General features: G+C 41.3%; 2 protein-coding genes across 3 annotated transcripts in view; one reads left to right on the top strand and one right to left on the bottom strand.

Moving 5' to 3' along the window:
- Window positions 1-1322: 1322 nt before the first annotated feature.
- Window positions 1323-16630, bottom strand: lrp13 (low-density lipoprotein receptor related-protein 13). Its single transcript, XM_050051148.1, has 21 exons — window positions 16559-16630; window positions 16191-16346; window positions 15103-15318; window positions 14765-14983; window positions 13302-13517; window positions 12972-13201; window positions 12536-12665; window positions 11508-11698; window positions 10751-10937; window positions 9535-9747; window positions 9227-9410; window positions 8932-9133; window positions 8568-8732; window positions 7953-8153; window positions 6225-6774; window positions 5995-6114; window positions 3955-4062; window positions 3606-3839; window positions 3129-3513; window positions 1487-1595; window positions 1323-1394 (listed from the first exon to the last, which is right to left on the bottom strand). The coding sequence occupies exons 1-21, from the start codon at window positions 16614-16616 to the stop codon at window positions 1371-1373; spliced, it is 4098 nt and encodes a 1365-aa protein (XP_049907105.1). The 5' UTR covers window positions 16617-16630; the 3' UTR covers window positions 1323-1370.
- Window positions 16631-17146: 516 nt separating this feature from the next.
- The window catches only part of LOC126394389 (mothers against decapentaplegic homolog 2), a 14012-nt gene continuing 8858 nt past the window's right edge, over window positions 17147-22300 (top strand). For both annotated transcript variants that reach the window (XM_050051188.1, XM_050051187.1), the window contains exons 1-4: window positions 17147-17314; window positions 18375-18783; window positions 20298-20387; window positions 20624-20817. In XM_050051188.1, coding sequence (XP_049907145.1) covers window positions 18548-18783; window positions 20298-20387; window positions 20624-20817 — 520 coding nt within the window. In that variant the 5' untranslated portion in view covers window positions 17147-17314; window positions 18375-18547. The remainder of the gene's footprint in view (window positions 17315-18374; window positions 18784-20297; window positions 20388-20623; window positions 20818-22300) is intronic.

The following is a 22300-nucleotide window of genomic DNA, read 5'->3' as shown; positions in this document are numbered from 1 at the left end:
TGAGGTGGACCGACTGACGGACATTGCCATCTCTGCAGCCATGCTGCTAGCATTGCTAAAATGGCAGATGACTATCATAATGGCGAATAGCCATGTATCTTTTAATTTGGTCTTTAGTAGTGCTGCAACATTTTATGATTAATCAATTGGCAGAAAATTAATCAGGATCTTTTTTGATAAGATTTATCGTTTCATGTTTTAAGAAAAAAAATTGTATCCATCTCTGGCTTCAGCTTCTTAGATGTGATGATTTGCAGCCTTTCTCCATTGAATATCAGTGTAAAGTGAGTATGTGAGTATTTGATTTAGACTTATTGGTCCAACAAATTAAGACACTGGAAAGCATCATTAGGCTCTGGGAAACTAGGATGTACATTTCATGTTATTGTTTAACATTTCGCAGACCAAATGATTTAATTGAGAAAATAACCAACAAATACTTGATTAAAAGAATTAGGTAGTTGCAGCCGTAGTCTTTCATGACACATAACTTGAGTTAAGGCTCATTTATGCTACCTTTACGTACAAAAATAAATCCGTAACATAACTGGCACTACCCACATACTTAAGTGGCCCTTTATGTTGGCATAGACACATTCCTAGATGGCACTAAAGGGCACAAGAGGGAACAACATGGCGACAGTGGAGGTCGTCATAACTATGTAAATCATTTGAGGCAGTGTTGTAAATGGCAGTGGTCTGAGGCCATTAAATACATTGCGACAAGTGAATTATTTTCACCATTACTAATTTGCTCCGTCATTTTTAAGATGTCTTTGTCACCTCTCCCTTGAAATGGGCAACACTGTCCCCACAACCAAAAGGTACTTCTCCATTACATCCATGTCTGTAAACTTTCAGAAAACATGCACAAATATGGATATAATGAACAGACAAAGGCTTGTACTGTGTCCTTACATATGTATCCAAAAGTGAGCATAAATGAGTCTTTAGTCACACAAGGAAAAAGATCGTAATGAGTTTTGGATCATCCTTCAGGTTAGAAATTACACAAAACACACTAATGCATTTTTTGCAATTTGGTCTGTCCTCCTAGGTTAGAGTTTTGCTTCTTTTAGTGCCAGATTCTTATTGTCCTTTGTCATCCTCAATGAACCTCTTGGCAACCTCAAGATGACTTACAAAAGTGAAGTTCACCTGATGGTCACCAAATTCTCTGATGTTACCCACTGACCTTTGATCAGTGTGAACAATATTTAAGTCTCATAACTCAGCCAACTATCTGGAACAGTTTGTCAAAAAAACTCAACATTGGTGGTGTGACAGCAAACGATGCTGAAATAACATCACCGGAAACAGTGGCAAATGTTAACGTTTTATTTAAAATGTTGCTTGTTCATGAATCAACCTCAGTCAACAGAAGATACTGCTTCCTGCATAGAGAGAAAAAAAGTCAGACCATAATCACACAAGCACAATAACAAATTGGGAACCTGCTAGTTTATGGAGGTTTTGGGAGGTTCACCTCTGGTTTGTCTGTGTCTGCTGAGGCGGCTTGTGTACTGGGGCTGGTCTCAGTATTGTTCTCCAGGTCAGTCATACACGTTTCCTTCACTGCTGCTGGGATAGCTGTCCTGCAGGAATGAAATACAAAAGTGTAGTCCTGTGCTCCCAGTATAGTCAACCATATGCAGCAAACATTAACCCCATCTGCGCACAACAAATGCACAGATCCACCGTAGGTTCATGATATTGTTCACATCAAGCTTCCTAAAACTGGTTGTTGTCAGACTCGTAGCCTAGAAAGAGACATTTGTTGCCATCTGATCACCTTCGGTTTAGTTTATTGTAGCTTTGTTAGCAGTGTAGCTCTGGGGAGAGCAATGTTGTTCAGTCCACCACTTTGATCCAGACTGAAACTCAAGTACTGGATAGATTGCCATGAAAGCATGTACAAATATTTGTGGTCCCCAGAGGACGAACCTGACTGATAATCCCTTAGTGGGGGTTGGTGCTCCTCTGACTTTCCTGCTAGTACCACCATGAGGTTGAAATGTGTTCAGCAAATGCCTTGACAACTATTGGATTGATTGCCATGAAAATTTGATTCAGACATTCATGGTCCTATCAGGATAAGATGTAGAAGCTTTGCTGGCCCCTTAAATCTTTTAAAGCAGGGATGCTCAGTTTTGATGACTGAGCGTCAATTTAGGGGTCAGCATACGATTGAGGGTTGCACAGGTTAGACACAAAATATCAGCTACCTTTACCAAGCAGTCCTGCATAAATTCTTCTTCACTGAACAGCTTACCATGTTTAGCAGTTCCATGAGCTAACACATAGCTTGCCTGTGCAACACCTTAGCACTTTAACTCTAAGATTTTTGAAGACTGGCTGTTGGGCAGATAGGTCTTGTTGAAACTGTTCAGCCTTACGCTCTTCATCTATGAACTAGTTGTAGGAAGTTATTTTCTCATAATATTTTAACATTAAATTCCCTGAGCACCAAATTCACCTGTTTGTAGATGAGGTGGATCACTCTGTCCCGAGGTCAGATGAAACAAGCATTAATGAATTTTTCCTGACGCCTCTTTTTCCCCTCAACCAAAGTGTTTTTTCCTTTCGACTTCCACATTAAACTGTCCTTTTCCTTAAAGCACCAGCACTGATGACCAATCGTATTTCCCCCAAGTACTGAAATGGACTTCGGATGATTGAAATTGAATACATGCATTTCATGTAATTTTTGGGTGTCACACAAAATCTTTGAGGGCCACCATTGGCCAGGAGGCCTCACTTCCAGCAACTGATTTAGGCTAACCTTCAAGTCAGTTTTTGTTGTCAAATACGTTAGTTCCTGACCCAATACTCGTTTGACTTAACTTATTCCCTCTGCCTCAGCTGTGCTTGTGTTTAGTCCTAAATAAGTGAATGTTTGCTCAGTAACTGATTAAAACCTGCTCCAGCTAGCACTGGTGTACCATGAGCATGTTAGCATTTGGCTAGAAGCTTCACTAATGCCCAAGTACAGTCTCACAGGGCCACTAGAGTTTTCATCTTGTTTAAAAATGTTCATGTCTTTGCTTTAAAATTTCAAGTTACAGACTACGTCAACATGTCAGTGTTGTAACAGGAAGGTTTTCCTCTTAATTAGTAATCAGACAAACCTTGTGTTGGCGCTCTTCTTCCTCTTAACCACCACTGCCATCACAGCAATGACCACCACTCCTGCACAGAGCCCCACAGCACCGTAGATAATGGGACCCTGCATGGTCTTTAGGAGATTGTCTTGACAGGAATCACCACTGTAGCCCAGTGCACACACACATGCAGTTTCTCCATTGACCTCCACACAGCGGCCGTTACCACTGCAGCGTTTCTGGCTGCACTGCTGGGCATCCAGGTTCATGAGCTGACTGCTGACATTTGGGGTAGTGTTCGGGCCAGTGTCTTCAGAGAAAGGAGAAGGAGGGGACGGACGAGGAGGAGATGAGCTGTGGGGTTGGGTGGGAGCAAGGACCTTTGCTCCTGACCTCTGCTTCAGAGTGACACCTGAGGAAAGATGAACATTTCAGCTAAAAACATATGCCATTTTAGATAACAGCTCTTACTGCTTTTAAAAAAGGTATAAGATAAAGACTCACAGTTCTCATCTGAGTGGTCATAGCAGTCAATGTGCTTGTCACAGAACTTCTCAACAGGCTGACATGAGAGTTGATCCAGACAGGGCCTGGTGCCACCTGGGCAGCTCTGCTCTGGACCACAGTGGGTAGCATTCACAGGGATGTAGTCGTGGGCACACTTGCATGTCCGACCCTCTGGGGTGGCGAGACATAAGTGCTGGCAGTTTCCGTTGTTTTCTGTGCACTGGTTTGAACCTGCAAAAAATAGTTCAGCAGATCATTAGTTCATTGGAGTTTGTGATGGTCAGTGTCACCTAGTGCCAAACATCATATTGAAATGCCCTCTGAAAGACCATCAAAACTTACGTACCAGTCTGACTGGACTTGCTGAATGCCTTTAAGCTGACCACTTCTGTGCCGACCTCAAACCACAACTTGTTTTGCTGCTGTTCATCACTGTACCAGAGCCTGGTCTTGTCTGAGGGAAAGGGCCGACACAAAGTCATGAAGACATATTAGAAATCTAAAGGCCCTGGAACATCAAACAGACAGTCGGTCATCGGTCAATGTCAGGCGGTCAGTAAGGGTCTGTTGCCTTCGTTTTTGCAGTGGGTCCCAAACTGCTGGCATTCAGTAGGGGAGACCGGGGATGATTACAACACTTTTTGTTTGAGCAAGTGTAACTCAGTGGTCTTTTTTGTTAGAGCTCTTAAATTTTGATACGTGGTACCCATATTTGTCTGCTATAAATAACACACACTTTGACCTCTACTACATCATCACAGATTATGGAAATTAATGTCAAATACAAAGAGGTATATTGTTACAACGTACCCCAGTACCGGGGTGAGTTGTAACACTAGCTGGGGATGGATGTAACAATTAAATTATTGTGCTTAAAAAAGATTCACAATAGGCTAAATGTATTCAAGCACTTCAATGAATAATAAAGAAGGAACAATAAACTTGTAAGAATACTATAATTATAATATTAAAATAAACCGAAATGTATAACAAATACAAAAAAGGCTGACGTTTGAACAGCATTTGAACAGTTGAACAATAAACACTTTTGAAGAGTAACTATTATCTGAGCAAACCAAAGCATAATACCTATAGCCTATTTTTAATCTGATTGGCAGTTGTGGCAAATGTAGATGTCCTTGCCTGGGGTGCAGGCTTCGTGGGCCCAAAATCCACACTTTTTAAGAACTGTTACAACCCTCCCCATGCCTAGCAGCCATGAAAGAGCTAACCGTTTTTAGCATTTAGCTTCAAAGCTAGCAGTAATGAGACACAAATTAAACTAGAGAAACTACTACTTGAACCTATGTAAGTGAAACAATTGTACATTGAACACAATGGACATTATGCAAAAAAAACAACCAATTGTGATGAAAATGTTTGGTTTCTCACCTGAAAAACTGTTTTTTGGCTCTAGAACAGACAAATTTGGACTCAGAGACATGCGGCTTCACCAGTGAGCTCCAATTGTAAATGGGCATGGACTGTGTTGATGATGTCACCACAACTCGTTTCTAATTGGCCAAACTGAGAGTGTTACAACTATCCCTTTGTTACAACCATCCCCGGTCCCCCCTACACTGAATCGGCATCAGAGCAGGTGGAGCCCATTGGTGAGAGAAATCGCTTTGGTTGGCAGTTCAGCTAAGAACATAAGAGTAATGGAAGTGAGAAAAGCAAATAAAGTAAACTTAAGTCAAGAAGGTGCAAGATCGGAACAAACTTGTTATATTTCTGTTTCTTTTTTTAGCCATTTAACTCTTTAGCAGAAACTGCTCAGACTTTTATGTTATTGTTCGCTAGCAGACCATTTCTGCTGATGCTCTCAATGGCTACAAAAATATTCTTTCTGATATAACAAGTTTATTTCCATCTCATGCCCTCTTGACTTTCGTCATTTGATTGGCAGTTTAGCTCAGTGCAAAAGAAGAGTAATAGAAGTGAGGAAAGCGATCAGTGATTCCTCTCACTGATGGGCTCCCCCAGCTCTGATGTTGACTCAATATGCTGAATTGGCCGAAAAACAGCCGACAAGCGCCAGCTAGTGCCAACGATGCAGGACACATTGCAAAAACTACCCGACCGATGCTCACTGACGCCCAATATTAACAATGCCAGCTTGGTGTGTCAGGGTTCCAAGATGATTGCAACTTGCAACTCATAGCGTGACAACAATCAGGACAGTCAGATTTGACTGATTTTTTTTTTTTTTGACTTTGTAATGCATTATTGTCTTGTGTGTCTTCACCTACTGATGCATAGAAAAATATATAGTAAAGACATTATATAAGGTAAAGTTATGATGTTTAACAGCACCACCTCCTGGTATTTGGTACACACAACATGGCATCAGTATCAATCTATTACATACTAAATGAGCCATTACCACTGACAGTCATCCACAGCAGTGCGTCATCACTCAGAGCCACAGCAGCCAGGCCATCACCGGTCTTCAGCTCTCTGTATCCAGATCCATCAAGTTGGACAGTGCCGATGGTCCCTAAATCTGGGCAAGAATCCAAGCTATGTTACTGCTTTTCTAAACCATTATTAGCCTACATAAAAGCCTTCAACAAAAACTTCCCAACTCGAGCCAAATTTATAAAAGCATCTTACCCATGTCAGCCCAGTAAATTGTATCCCCAGTACTGGAGAAGACCAGAGATGTTGGCTGGACAGCATCCTTCCACACAACACTCTGCCCAGCACCATCCATGTTGGCGCACTCAACAGTAGCCACAGTACCCGTACCCTGCAGGCCCACGTTGGTGAAACAAAACCTTCCACTGGGAGGATGGAGGGCAATGGATTCCACTCTGCCAATACCATCTTTTATGAGAACAGCAGTGTGTGCACCTGTGATGGAGGTGACCTGCAGGCGAGGCTGTTTGTCGCTGCTCCAGTAGATGTTAAGTGTTACCCAGTCCAGAGCCATGGCGGTAATGGTGTTGCCCAGGAGTTTTAGGAGCTGGCCCTGAGAGGATAAGTCCGAGTCCCTCAGCTTGAAGGAGCTGAGTGAAGTTGTGCCATCATCTGTCAAGAACAGGGTGTGGTCACGAAGGCTGTAGTCAATGATGGCTGCTTCATTGACACTGGGCACCTGCAGGGCCAGGTGTTCAGGCCAGCCCTTCAGCTCTGCTGCTGTGTGTCGGGACTGCAAGTAGATCTACGGAGATAATTGGAGATTTAAAATACATTCATGTGTAAAATATGAATACAAAATAAACTCTTTCACTATTGTAGAAACATGGCAAAATCCATAAATGAGGACCCGCTTCCTATGTAAATCTAAATGGCTCATTCTGAGGTAAAGAAAATGCACAACAAGTCTCATTTCCAGGTCATTTATACGCAAAAGAAAACATAGGCTACTTATTATATTATTGTCAATTTCTTCCAATATATCCCTCTAAATTCGTCACAGTGGACCTGAAAGGCTTAGTTCAACATTTTGGGACATGCACTTAAAACATAGCTGGAGCAAGCAGCCACTGTTTAGTTTAACTGGGACAAATTGACTGGCTTGTTCATAAAGTAAGTAAATTTGCTTGCCAGCACTTGATCATGAATTAATACTTTAAAAAAAAAAAAAAAAAAACAAGACATAAAATGTGAAAGTGTAAAACCGACAATTTTCTGTTTAACATAGGGTTATGAGCACTTCTTGGCAAGTACCACCATTAACAACTGCTCCTGACCAGGAAATAGTCTGGCAAATAACCCTTCATTACAGCAAGGAATTTAATTTTTTTTTAACAAACATCGTGACTTGTTAATGCTTTAGGTGCTGGTGGTAAGTGGATTTTGTTTCCTTCAAAAGCAAGTTAGTCATTTCCCCCAGTTTCCAGTCTTTGTGCTAAGCTAACCGATTGCAGCTTTATAGTTATCATAGATAAGAGTGGTATCAATCCTGTCATCCAACACTCAGCAAAAAACAGGCAGATGCTATTAGCACCCAGGTGTCCTATAGCCAGAAATGCTATTTACACCCAGGTGTATATAGCCAATGTGGCTATTCACACAGTCTACATTCAGCAGTTTTATACATGCTAAAAACTGATAATAGGTCAGCCAATTCTAAAAATATTGTCAGTTTTTATTCACACAGGACTCAACCCCGGCCTCCTGTGTTTAACCCACTCACCAACCACATCTTTTTCCCTCCAAGGACTGTGTCACCCTTTATTAATAAGTCAACCTACTTTCAGGTAGGACATTTGCAATTTCTCGAAAATTGGCCTGCCAAAAAAGGCACAAATTATGCATTTCCCAAAATGTCCAACATTTCCTTTAAAGTCTATTCTGTTAAAACAAATTCGACCTGGTATGCATCAAAGAAAAAACCTGGGTGACGGTGGAGGGAGACAGCATCAGCAGGAATGCTGAATTGACTGAGCTAGAGCAGGTCAGGCCATCCTCAGCCAGTAAAAGGCCAGAGGGACACTTGCACACAGCCTTGGGTCCCGGGGCCAACACACACATGTGGGAACAGTCTATCTTCTCACAGGGACTCTCAATGCCCATCTGGAGCAATGGGTGGATGATCTGCAAACCAAGCGGAGAACAGGAACATGTTTTATAAATGTTTTTTGAATCCTTATAATTTGTGCTGATTTAAAAAAATAATAAATAAATAGATAAAAATTAAATACTACATTCAGTATTTGGTACATGTATTATTTAATTCAAACACCAGTTTTGCCATTTTTCCCCATCAATGGCCTCAGGATTTTTATCATCTCCCAGAACTGTGCCAGAATGGTTTTTCATATTTTTTATATTATTATTTTCATAAGTGGAAGGCTTCAAACATGCAATGTCACAGCTGTGTGTCGGAAATATGGCAAGCTGCTGTGAGCACGTCACACACAGGTGATTGAAATTTAGTTACAATGTCTATTATACAATTATACCAATACCCCATTTCCACTTTCACCTTATTCTGAACATTTCACTCACTTTCACACCAAAAGGTTGTCTGGGTCTTTTCAGGAGAACTTGTTGGTTTTTGCCAGAGATTTTATGGGCAGCCAACACCACTCGCTTCTTAGCATCAGACCAGTAGAGCATGTCATTGAACACTGCCAGGGAGAACGGGTTGGTGGTCTCTTTCATCTGTAGAATCTGAAAATGACATTTAGGTACATGACTTTATATCTTGCCATTTTTTTTTTTTTACTTGAAGTCTAATCTATTTATGCTTGGTCCGTTTTAGGAAAAAGAAACCTCCCAGTAGGCGCCACTTGTAGGGTACCCTGTAGTTTTAAGGAAGGTAGGTTGACGTTTTGCTGGTAGATTTAGTGTTGAATCAAAAATGTTTTACCTGAATGTCATCTCCATCCAGTGTTGCAGATCCAATCGCCCTCAGCCTTTCATCCGTCCAGTAGACTCTGTCAGAGATGGTGTCTACAGCCACACCGCCTGGCCAGCCCAGACTCGAGTTTACTACTGCCTTCCTCTCTGACCCGTCCATCCCGGCACGCTCTATCTTCACTACATTACCAATCTCTGTCCAGAACATCAGTCTGGTAGAAAAATTAAAAGACTCAATACTAGTCTTAAAAGGTTTTCACAAACATTGTGGAACAATTTGGACAGTGAAATAAAGTAATGCTGACCCTTTTTGTGGCAGCAGTGCGAGAGAGCGAGGCTGATCCAGGTCTTCATCCAGGATGACGCTGTGGTCCAGCGATTTGACAGTATCTGTGGTTAGTCTAATGGCAACAATCTGACTATTCACTCCGTCAATCCAGTACAGGTTCCTCCCGAGCCAGTCCACAGCAACAGAATCAGCCCGGACACCTGTGGAAACATATGGTGTTGTGTGTCATGAGGAGGCATCCTTATGCATGACAGTACATTCAATATTCAAAAATGTAGATGTCAGTCACTTAAAATACTCCAATCACATTTGTGTTGCAACAACCTTTAATAAGAGTTCCTGTGGTCTTCTGGTCCAGCGAGGACCACCTGATGCTCTCAGTGTCCAGACTGACCCAAAAGACCCTCTGGTCCCTCCAGTCATAGTCCAAGGAGAGGATGGCCTTCTTGGCGGAAGAGGACAACACATCAAGGCTGCCACTGCGCAGGCCAAACATGAAGAGGTCCGTTTGGACTGATGACAGCAGGAAGGGTTCACCTAAAGGGTGAGACAAACAACATTATGGTGCCAATGGTTATTTTTGGACTCATTCAGTGTGCCCTGTCATGGCTGAGAGGTGTGTGCAGACAACCTCTGAATCATAGATATGCTCTGAATATTGAATAAAACTCCTTTAAAATAAGTAGATGTAGATGCATTTTTTGAACAACAGTGCTGAAATGATTGTTCTATAAAAATGATTCATATCCAATACATGAACATTTTCATAGTCTCAAGGCTCATTTATGTTCAACATTGGACACATACAGACACATAAGGAGCCCTCTGATCATACTCTGCATTTATTGTCCCTATTTGTGCATGTTTTCCAAAAGCCTACGAATAGACGAAACGGAGCAGGAACCCCAGAAATCATTGGGGCAGTGTAGCCTTGGTCCAAGCGAGACATGAGTGTAGGACATAGCATTTTAAAAGTGGTGGAATGGAAGGAAGTGGTAATATAGTGTAAAGAGTACTCTGTCCACATGTCACGACAATGTATTTAAAGACTTTTTTAAAAAAAGACGCTGCTTTCTTGGCTTAAGATTTGATTTGAAAAGACTGACATCACTTCTCATGTCTATTAATATGAATCTATAGCCAGGAGACAGTCATCTTTGCTGAGCATGGCTCAGTCCCAAAGGTACACAGATCTCAAGTCAGTGCACCTGGCCAAGAAATAGTCTGGCACATAAATGGCAACTTGATAATCTCCCACTTTTTTGGTGCCAAGATATACTAATTGTGAGTTTTAGAGGTGCAAGTTGGTGGATTTTCTCATCTTCTGACTTAACCAGGCTAGCCATTTCCTGTCTTTATGCTAAACTCCTCCTGGCTGTAGAGTCATATTTAACGGACAGACGTACACAGCAAGAAAGTGAGTTGTATGAGAAGAGCATTTCCCAGAATATCAAACTGTTCCTTAAGTTTTTATGATGTGCCCCGCTCAAACACTGGGCTATGGCCTACCAAATGGTATAGTCTATTAAAAGGACTTTACCGGTGATCTTGCAGTGGTGTCCATCTGCCTCCATTATGTAGCCTGGGTGACAGTCACATTGATATGAGCCTGGAGTGTTGATGCACAGCTGACTGCACACACCTGAGCTCTGGCCTTCACACTCATCAATATCAACACAGGTCAGCCCGTCCTTCATTAGCGTGAACCCTGCTGCACAGTGACAACGCTACACAGCAAGATCAAGTGTTAGAGGAGCTGCAACATTTACATAACACATTCAGAGGGTAAGAGAGCATAGTCATGACACTCACACACATTTACTTGTTTAATTTGTTCAGAATGGTCTCTACTGCATTTCTTTATCTTTATTTATACATTTTATGCCACCAACAAGCATAAGACTTTGATTTAAGGTCTAGTTTGTAGGATTTAGTGGCATCTAGCAGTGAGGTTGCAGAACTGAAACTCCTCCTGTGTATCAAGTATGCTGGAGAACCACCATGTCCGAAGCAAAAACACAAATGGCTCTATCTAGAGCCAGTGTTTGATTTGTCCATTCTGGGCTACTGTAGAGCAACATGGCAGACTCCATGGAAGAGTACCCACTCGGTATGTATATAAACAGCTCATTCTAAGGTAATGAAAACACGATTCTTATTTTCAGGTGATTCTAAATTCATGAAAACCATTTTATTATGTTTAATTTCTGCTGACACATGCCCCTAAATCGTACACACTGGACCTTAAACTGGTTAACGTCAAGCACACGCAGAGTATGAGATACAGGGGTCCTCACCGTTCCCTGTGGTGTGCTGTAGCAGCTCTGGGAGCAGCGGCTGTTATCTGCATCTGCGCAAGTGATCTGGCAGCTACCGCCCTCGTCTGAGCCGTCTGCGCAGTTGGTAATGCTGTTACACACCTGGACGGGATCCAGGCACTCCTGGCTACCACACTGGAACTGGTGAGGGAGGCATGTCACCATTCCACCTGGTATGCACACACACTCAGTTTCATATTTAATACAAAATTTTGGAATAAGAAAAACCCTTTACTGAAAAGTTAACAAACAAAAACAGTTGAATTTTTAAGTGTTTTACTATCAATAAAAGGTATTCCTTTTTCCACACTACAAATATCACTTTAAAGGAGCTGTATGCGACCTTCAGAGCATATCTATGATTGAGAGTCCGAGCCATAATTGCCTGCACACGACTCAACATGGAGGTGGCTGAGCTGGTGACTAGCAGCTAACAGTGCTAACAGCATGAATAGCGCCAACAGTGGCAACTGTGCTTACAGAGCTACGTGAGTTAACAGAGGAGGGAACCAGAGGGTGAGCACTATGCTTACGTGACAACACTGCCCTGCCACAGTGTGTAGGGACAGCATCAATGGTAACCACTGTGTACGCACAGTGCAGAGTGGCAGCGAGTAGCTAGCCAGTTGGATACACAGACTCACGTGTACATTACCATCTACCACAATAACAGACAGAAAATCTGATTACAACACATGCAGAAGAAGCGTGACTTCATTCTCTGCTCAGGATGCCACTATATCTTTACAGCAAATAGTTGTTTGCCATGCTCTGAATGTCACATACAGTTCCTTTACTTTTTGGCATTTTTGACTTCATTAGATAGCAAACAAAGACAGGAAACCTGGGAATAAAGAGGGATAAGCTGGATTTGAACCAGAGATGTTGCAGTTACATGGCTGCGATTCATTTCACTTGAGCATCATTTAATTTCTTTTCACCATAGGATAGACAACTTTTTCCGTGTTTTATACTGTATATATATTATATAATGTATAACCACTCACATTCAGTCTCGTCACTGCCATCGTCACAGTCCTTCATGCCATCACACCTCCAGGCTGTAGGGATACACTTGATTTTGGATTTACACAACCACTGGAACTCACCACAGTTCAGTGGAGCCACGGGACAATCCTGAGGAGGTACAATGGATTATTTTACTGCAATCCAAAGTGGTACTTGACAGTTCTAAATTTTGATTTGAAAATTGAGGCCATATACATGGATAGGCCGTGTATATGTTTAGAACATCCCAGTGGCTCACTGTAAACCACTACAAGTAAATATGGTCTATGACAAAGGTCCAATACAGACAACACTTGGATTTTTAGGATTGTATTTCTGTTGCCCCTGAAAGACTAATGCTTAAGACAAAGTTCAAAAGATGTCTACTTTAATGTCTACTTTGGCCCAACAAACTGTGTTGCCTTCAACATTCACCTTCTCATCAGTGCCATCTTTGCAGTCCTGATCTCCGTCACAGATCCACTCCTGCACCAGACACTCCTTGCTCTGGGGGCAGCGGTGTTTGGTGGGGCAGACCGGTGCGTTGGTACAGCTCTCCTCATCTGAGCGATCCCAGCAGTCTGGGTGACCATCGCAAAGCATTGTGTCCGACACACACTGGCCACTGGTGCACTTGAACTCCGTGGCACTGCAGGCCCCGTCAACTGGGGGGAGGGCAGAGATACCATCACAAAGGTGAACCATACAAGCAGAGCTGAATACACAGTGAGGAGATATTCATTTCCTTTTTCAATGACAGCATACCACAGTTTGCCTCATCACTGCCATCCAAACAGTCCCTCTCCCCATCACAGAGGAAGCTATTAGGAATGCAGCGGCTCTTGTTGTCACATTGGTGAGCACAGCCCTCCATCCGCTTGGCACATCCCAGTTCATCTGAGCGGTCCTGACACTGAGGCACACCGTCACACACCTGGCTCTGCTCTATGCACTTCTTTCCATGCGCACACTGGAACTGGTCTGCAGAGGACACATGGCAGAAATAATCTTGTGAACATACCCCAAATATCAAGGCTCTTCCTCTACACACTATATTAACTCTTGTCATACATGATGCTCTTTATTTATGTTCACTAGGGGAGACCGGGGATGGTTGTAACACACTCAGTTTGGCCAATTAGAAACGAGCTGTGGTGACATCAATATAGTCCATGCCCATTTAAAATTGGAGCTCACTGGTGAAGCCGCATGTCTCTGAGTCCAAATTTGTCTGTTCTAGAGCCAAAAAACAGTTTTTCAGGTGAGAAACCAAACATTTTCATCACAGTTGTTTTTGGCATAGTGTCCATTGTGTTGTATGTACAATTGTTTCACTTACATAGGTTCAAGTAGTAATTTCTCTAGTTTAATTTGATGTGTCTCATTACTGCTAGCTTTGAAGCTAAATGCTAAAAATGGTTAGCTCTTTCATGGCTGCTAGGCATGGGGAAGGTTGTAACTCTTCGAAAGTATTTATTGTTCAACTGTTAAAAATGCTGTTCAAACGTCAACCTCATTCAGGCTACAATTATTTTTTTTATTTGTTATACATTTCTATTTATTTTATTATAATTATTGTATTCTTACAAGTTTATTGTTCCTTCTTTATTATTCATTAAAGTGCTTGAATACATTTAGCCTATTGTGAATCGTTTTTTAAGCACAATAATTTAATTGTTACATCCATCCCCAGCTAGTGTTACAACTCACCCCGGTACTGGAGTACGTTGTAACAATATACCTCTTTGTATTTGACATTAATTTCCATAATCTGTGATAGTGTAATAGAGGTCAAAGTGTGTGTTATTTATAGCAGACAAATATGGGTACCACGTATCAAAATTTAAGAGCTCTAACAAAAAAAAAACCCCACTGAGTTACACTCAAACAAAAAGTGTTGTAATCATCCCCGGTCTCCCCTACCTTGGAATGTTTTGCAATTACATTACTTCTTTGCAGTGAGGATGCACTCCAATGACAATAAAGACCTTTGTTTTTGACTACATCTAGGCCAATATGGTTCCATTTACCATTGACCCTCACTTTATGTCAGTGAGCCAAATTACTGTCTCTGCACCAACATCCTGCACATTTAATGCATTTAAAAGAAAAGCACTTTGATTCTGATGTGATAAAACAAAGACTAACTTTACCCACTAGAGGGCAGTAAAGTAATTCTTCACCCACATACAGGAGTTTACAGCCAAACAAACCAACCACCAGATTACCCGTTTCACATGCTGATAAACATTCTTCCTCATCAGAGCCATCTGCGCAGTCTTTTTCTCCATCACAGACATGGTTGTAGAGGACACACTCTTTGTTGTCCTTGCAGGGTTTAGAGCCCAAAGGACATTTCACAGGAGTGGATGAGCTGGCAGAGGGAGCAGGCACAGAGATTGGACTGGTCCCATCTTCCCTCTCATGTCTGTCTTCCTCTTGGTCCTCTGATGCAGATGCCAGATAAAGTGGGTAAACAGTATGATGCATATTATGCAAGAGTGAGATATGTATGCGGTTATCTCCTGCGAGAGATCTGCTATATCCTCTGATCATTTCAACCTACCACAGTTGGCTTCATCTGTGCCATCCGAGCAGTCCTTCTCTCCATCGCAAATGAAGTTTGCAGGTATGCAACGACTCTTGTTGTCACAGTGGTGAAAACAGCCCTCAGTTTGCTGTGCACACTGCATTTCATCAGAACGGTCCTGACAGTGAGGTATACCATCACACACCTGGTCCTTGTCTATACATTTTTTCCCATGAGCACACTGGAACTGATCTGTTCAGATGCAGGCATTTGACATTATGAGACAAGCCATGGTTTTCCTCAAAACAAAGTTTACAATTTTTGCGTGCAATTAAACTGATGACATGTTTAACTGGAGCCAAATAGCATATTCAAACAGTGAAATGGTGACTTAGTTTGATGATATTTACTCATTTTCCAGTTTATTAGGCACACCCAGCTGAAATTAATGTAGTCTCAAACACAGTTTTGCAATAAATTGTACCTTCATGAAGGTTTTAATGTTCAGTTTTGTATCTGAAAGGTGTTGATTCAACTATATGATCATTTGGAGGCTGCAGTTTGTGGCGCTATTGAGTTGTATTGCATAATACAGGGACACTATCCTTGAGGATATAAAAAACTGAACATTAATGAAGGCAGGATTTATTCCAGGGTTGTTGTGCAAGACTATTGGTTTTAGCTAACTACCAACTGACTCCATTTTTGGCCTGTTTAATCTGAAAGAATTTAGCTTTTTACAGACTCAAGTGTTTCCGCTGCAGTTAGGCTTTATGAATGAACACAAGTCATTCAATTCATTTTAGGACTTAATCCATTGTGTACTGGAAAATTTCCATTCTCTCTTGAGGATGGAGGTGGGTTTTTTGTTTTTTTTTACTTCATCCTCAAGGTTCTTGAACATGAAAGAGCCAAGTACACACATTAGATTTTGATTCACAGTAATTTGCTAATTTGGATACTTTTTGAAAAAAAAAAAAAAAAAATCAATATCACACAAGACATGCATTTGATTTATGCCAAATGAAAATTCAAATCCCATCTAACTTGACCTCTAAACTCTTTTCAGTGATGGCCATAAATTTTAGCAATGCACATAAGTATTATGACTTCAAGTCCAGTACCTTCATTGCACCCTGATGCACAGTCCTCTTCATCTGAACCATCCTTGCAGTCATGCTCTCCATCGCAAACATGGCTGTAGAGGACACACTCTGAGCCATCCTTGCACATTTTAGAACCCAGGCCACACTTCAAAGGAGTGCTTTCAGCTGAAACAACTGTTTAGATCAAGAGAGCAGAAGAGGACAAACTGTCAACCATTGCTAAAGTTAAATAAAATAAAATAAAAATAAAACATATAGCTGATAATGCATCCTTCACTCAGCGTCTGAACTGAGAAACATTCCTCTGGATAAATTATAAAGCATGAAGTCTAATCGGGTCATGTTTGCAGATGGTGTAAAAGCAAATTTTTGTACAGCTGGCTCACCTCGCAAGGGCCCTGAAAACTGCAATAAGACTACACAGAGAAACAAACATCCACCCATCGCCACAGATAAAATAAAACGGACCAAAAGCTGGCAAGTGCCAAAGTGTAGCATTTTATAATGACACCAGGTGAGGCCAATACAACCTAATTACACACCTGAGTGAGGGGAGGAGCTACTGATGGTTGCCACATCCTGAGCAGCTGCAGAGATACATAAACGGAAGTAAAAATATTAAAACTCATATTGGACCTCCTCAAATAAGAAATAACTATAACTGACTGTGACATCCTGTAGGCATATTTATATATATATATTTTGCTGTTAATCTACTGTTATATTTTGTTGAAAATGGAAAAAATGACGTAATATTCTGTGAAAATGCAGAATAAAAATAGCTTTTGCCTCCAAATCTCTCTGAATGACAGATATAAACCCATGCTGTCAAATAAACAATAAGGATTGTCAAGGACATTAGCCAGTATTCAGAGTGCGTTTTCTTAAAATCCTCCAATCAGTTTTTGAAAAGGAGGGATTAAGAGCGCCTACGTAGCCATCATGTTTGTTTTGTTGTTCCGGTCTACCTAACCTAGCAAACTAGCTTCAGTAGCACTGGTAGCAACTTGAGAGGAGCCCACAAGCCTTGTCAAAATTAGCCGCAGCACAATACAGTTCAAGCATTTTTATGTCAACAAGGTGTTTAGAGGGCTGTGCACATCTTTTACTCAAAACGCGGAGCTTTGGACTTTAAAACTGGGGTAACTATCAAATTGCTTTTAGCTGTTTTCTGGACTTTGAAGCATGTTGTTTTGTGTGAGAGATGTAGGTCCGTTAGCCAGCGGGAGCCAGGGCTCAGTTTGGAAGAGTTCGTCCAAGATGCTAACTCATTTTCTGCCGTGTCTGTGTATTAATAAAAGTCACAAACATTCAATAGCTACATTGAAATAAAACACAAGAGTGTTTGAATTCATTAAACCACAGTTTGTGTCATTTGGTTAATTATAGCCTGAGTTAATTTGACAAGCTGACATTAGGTAGCGAAGTGCCGCGACTTGACTGTTGCGCATAGGAGGTTTTTTGTGGATCACAACAAAAGGATTTTTGATAACAAGCTGGCAGCTAGCTCGGTTAAGCTAGCTAACGTTAGCTGACCTAGCTAGATGGGGACTTCTCCATGAATTCCCTCCGATCTTCCTAGTTATGTTAACTATAGTTTTTAATTTTTAGCTAAGACCATTTCAGCATTTTGCTGCTCGTCACTCAGCAAGCTAATGCTAGTGAACTTATTGTTGTGATTTGAGTAAAGCAGGCCCCCCTACCAGGTAGCTAGCAGCCGGCCTTCCAAGCCAGTTGGTGTTAGCACTTGGGGGCCTCTCACAAAACACTCTCGTCGTTCATGTTCATTTAGCAGCGTTCATTTGTGGTATTCAATATGTATTTTAGTATCTGTCGTATTTGCATCTATACGCATAATGCGTCAGTATGAGGCACACCCCGTGTGTTAACTTTATAAGTTTGCATGTTAGCTAGTCTGGATGTCGAGCAGTGTATGTGACAAGCTAACGTCAAGTGGACATCTCTGCCTGCTCAACTCACCAAATGCTCAACTTTTTTAAGTATTCGGTGAAATTTATTACACACTTATTTAACGTTAAAGATGCTGCTGTCAAAACAATCTGGCTGTTTTATTTAATAGTTAAAATTTCATTGAGTTATGAGCATCATGTCTTGTATTGTTTTGATGGGGCTAGTCATGATTGTTTTTCTATACCATGTTTTGTTTGTAATGATGTACTTTGTGTGTGACTCTCTCCCAAGGTGTCCACCTCTTTTGAGTAAACCCTGCTAGCACTGGCTTCCACCCTGTGACTCACTGGTCACTAGAGGGGCCCCATCAGAGCAAGGGCCCAAACTGTAGCTCCAGGTCCCCTCAGTCTGTGTGTGAGAGCTTGTGTTGAGTCCTCTGGAGACTCCCGGCTTGCCCAGCTAAGATGTCCTCCATCTTGCCATTCACCCCTCCTGTGGTGAAGAGGCTGTTGGGCTGGAAGAAGTCGACCAGCGGCCCGGGCGGAGCAGGCGGTGGAGAACAGAATGGGCAAGAGGAGAAATGGTGTGAAAAGGCTGTGAAGAGCTTAGTGAAGAAACTAAAGAAGACAGGCCAGCTAGATGAGCTGGAGAAAGCTATCACCACACAGAACTGCAACACCAAGTGTGTCACCATCCCCAGGTATACTGCCCAACACTTGATTGCTGTTCAGACTAGGGTCAGAGAAAAAGCTGTAACAGTTACCAGTGTCTCTGCAAGTGTGTTTAGTTGAGACATCTTTACAATATAAAACCATGAAACCTTGGGCTGGTTGTAGGTGCTGATGTTACACTTCTCCTTTCTTTATCCTGTTTCAATAATTTCCTGCAATTATTACCAAATGTAAATCTGATGACAATGCTAAAAAGTTTATTTAGGGATGCAAAATAGTAGAACATGACTTGCTCATAAAAGGTGAGCTGAAAATTAATTAAATCACTGTTTGTTTACTACTGCATGTACAGTCAGATAGTTTGTATTACACTCACGGGGAGAGAGACATTAAAAGGGGGAGAGAAGATTTTTACTTTATCAGCCAGCCAGCCTTGATGGCCCAGACTCATGTTCAGTGGGAACACTGTGTTAACAGAGTCATTCCTCACTGATGTGCCGCCAAGTACCACGTCAGGTATTTGTATGTCTATAGATAGCGGACTGGTTGTTATCGCCTGGGAATTGTTCTAGGCCGCACTGTTATGTTTGTAGAGATACAGTGGCTGGCTCAATCTGAATGAAATAATTTCTTGTAGAGGACTGGAGATGTAGAGGATACATCTACATAAGAGAGGGTGGGTTACAAACTCAAAATAATGCCAGATTGGGGCATTGCCACCAGCCATACTTATGTTGGTGCGTTTCAATTGTGATTGGGGAGCTTAGCATTTACCCTGCTTGCTACATTGGCAGGTAACCATTCAACATTTAGATTGATTATACTCTAAACACCTAGTTTCCTGCAGGAACAAATATCTGATAACTGGATCTACAAGCAGCTGTGGCTGGTGGACAAAAGTTGGTTTCCTGCCCTGTCATGAATCAGACGATTGTAATTTTGAATAGTAGTTGAGATCCCACCAAAGTAATTGAGTGTAGTACATTTTGTTGTGTATTTGTAGCATTTAACATGTAGAATTTGTTATTGTCCTGTTATTCAGAAGCAACAACTCTCATTTGTCTTCATTCCAAGTTCTTTAATTTCTTATGTTTTGTCCATTTTCTTGTGAATGTTTTGAGAATGTCTGAAAATGGATATTTTTTCCCCAAGGTTGCCTCCTCCCTTTCCCTCTCTTTTGTGTCATTGTGTGTCTTCAGTGTTAGTTTGAATGTCTCCAGATAAGTTCTGACATAAACGACTGTAGTGAAAAAGTGTTTGATGCAATGCCACTGTTGAAGAATGCTCTCTGTCTCACTCATTGTGTGTGTTAGCAGATTCCATGTTATGTTTTTTCCTTAATTCTGTCAAAAAGGCTTCTCTTATTTGAAGGTCCCATCTTTTATTTCCACAAAATGAATCTGATATTTTTATTTTGCCATACGACTCTAATAAAAGAGGCCTTTTAGTGTTCACGTTACCCATACTGATACTTCTGAATGAGCCATGTCCCATGTTTATCATTTGTTTTTTGTTTTTGTTTTGTTGTTTTCTCTGTGCACAGCAATTGCTCTGAAATATGGGGACTGAGTACACCAAATACGATAGAACAGTGGGATACATCAGGCCTTTACAGCTACCCTGACCAAACCAGGTGACTATCCTCAACTATTGTATGGTGTTGCATACAACTTTGATGTGGGAGAGTTGTCATTACAATGTTTGAGGTGACGGACATTGAGAACATCTTTGTTTCTCATTCTCGTCTCCACTCAATCCAATCCATTTCCATTTCCCTCCCCTACCTGGCCATATTATTATGTTTCACCCCCTCTTCCCTGTGTGCCTTCTGCCCATCTCACCACCATCTCCTGTTTGCTGTTCAATCAGATCCCTGGATGGCCGCCTGCAGGTCTCCCACAGGAAGGGGCTTCCCCATGTTATCTACTGTCGCTTGTGGCGATGGCCAGACCTCCACAGCCACCACGAGCTGCGCGCCATTGAGGCCTGTGAGTATGCCTTCCACCTAAAGAAGGATGAGGTCTGCATCAACCCCTACCACTACCAGAGGGTGGAGACCCCAGGTGAGATGACTCGGTCCAGTGTTACCTAAACATGCACGTCTCTTTGTATCTCTCTGCGTTATTGTTGCATGGTTGTTTAAATCTGTTGGCTCCCACTGAGACTTGTATTGCTAAACCGAATGCTAAGCAGCAATATTTTAAAACATCTTTGTCATTACGATTTTGTTGAACTTCCCAGTAACCAAAGTGATGATTTTGATCTAAGATGGCCTTAGAGATCTGAAAATGGGCCAGTCTATGATGCATAGCTTTTTATCTGATTAATCGTTCCATTTTTTTGTTTACTGAAAGGAATAATTTCACATTTTGGGATATCTTGCTAGGAGTTAACTGAGAAGATCAATAGCATTCTCACATCTGTATGCTTAATGTGAGCAGCCCGGTATCTTAGCTTAGCATAAAGACTGGAAACGGGTAAACAGTTAGCCTCTCACTATCTGGGGTTTCTGTTTGGGGTGCAATGACTACCCTTTGTGAGCCTGCCAAGAAATAGTTTGTATAGCTAAAGCTTGAGAGGTGTTGGTAGGCATATATTTTCTACCTTTTGACAGAGCAAGGTCAGCTGTTTTCCTGTTAACAGTCTTTATGTTAAGCTAACTGACTGCTGGCTTTACCCTTATACAGTATTTAATAAACAGATTTGGATGTGGTTTTAATCTGCGCATCAAACTCTCAGCAAGAAAGCAAATAAGTTTGTCATCCAAAATGTCATTGCCTGATATCAGACAGAATTGTCAACTTGTTGCACTCCGTTTCCATCTCCAGCCTGACCACTCCAACTGACTTCCCTGAACCAATCACCTGAGACCAATGTATCAGCCTAAATCTATGGTCATTTTATGTCTACACTGATGCGGAGCCATGTCAGCATACCTGTTTTGCCATGGTTTTAAGAGTGTAGCGGAGCAAAGTAAAACAAACTACAATGTCGGGCGATATTGAGAAGACATTTCGATTTAGAACAGCATTGATAGCAGTGTCAGTCTTGTTTTAAGTGCTGTGTTATATTACTCTTCTTTGGTTCCAGCGCATTGCTTGACAACATTTGACAACGCAGTTAGTCCCTCGGTGGTGCTCATTCAATTGTTGTTGTTTTTTTAATTTAAACTGAGAAATCACCGTTTCATGTCTAGTCCTGTCACAATAATCAATAAATCAATTAATCGTACAATAAATGAAAATGAACTCAATAATTTTGCTGACCTCAGTATATCGCCAGTTCATTTTATTTATTGTTTTTGGTTGTTTTGTTTTATTTATTTAGGATATTTTAATTTTCTTCCTCACATTCCAATTCAAATGTTAAATATTCTTGAGAAATAAGGTTCATTTCTCTTTGAAAGGGTGTAATTGCATTATTATGCTATATTTTCATTATATTTTGAAAAATGGTCTCAAAACGACATTGACAATAATATAATTTATCGCAATAATTTCTGGGAAAATATATTGTCCTGCAAAATTTGTTATCGTGACAGGCCTA

Source organism: Epinephelus moara, chromosome 8, assembly GCF_006386435.1.
Source record: "Epinephelus moara isolate mb chromosome 8, YSFRI_EMoa_1.0, whole genome shotgun sequence".
NCBI lineage: Eukaryota > Metazoa > Chordata > Actinopteri > Perciformes > Serranidae > Epinephelus > Epinephelus moara.
Note: the sequence above shows the minus strand (reverse complement) of the source record. Positions and strands in the feature narration are given on the sequence as shown.

Coding starts and splice junctions, on each gene's coding strand:
- lrp13 (XM_050051148.1), bottom strand. CDS start 16,616: ATGGGTGGATGTTTGTTTCTCTGTGTAGTCTTATTGCAGTTTTCAGGG. Junction 15,319..16,190: donor TGCATCAGGGTGCAATGAAG/GTACTGGACTTG, acceptor GCATCTGAACAG/ATCAGTTCCAGTGTGCTCAT. Junction 9,748..10,750: donor ACACCACTGCAAGATCACCG/GTAAAGTCCTTT, acceptor CTCACCCTTTAG/GTGAACCCTTCCTGCTGTCA.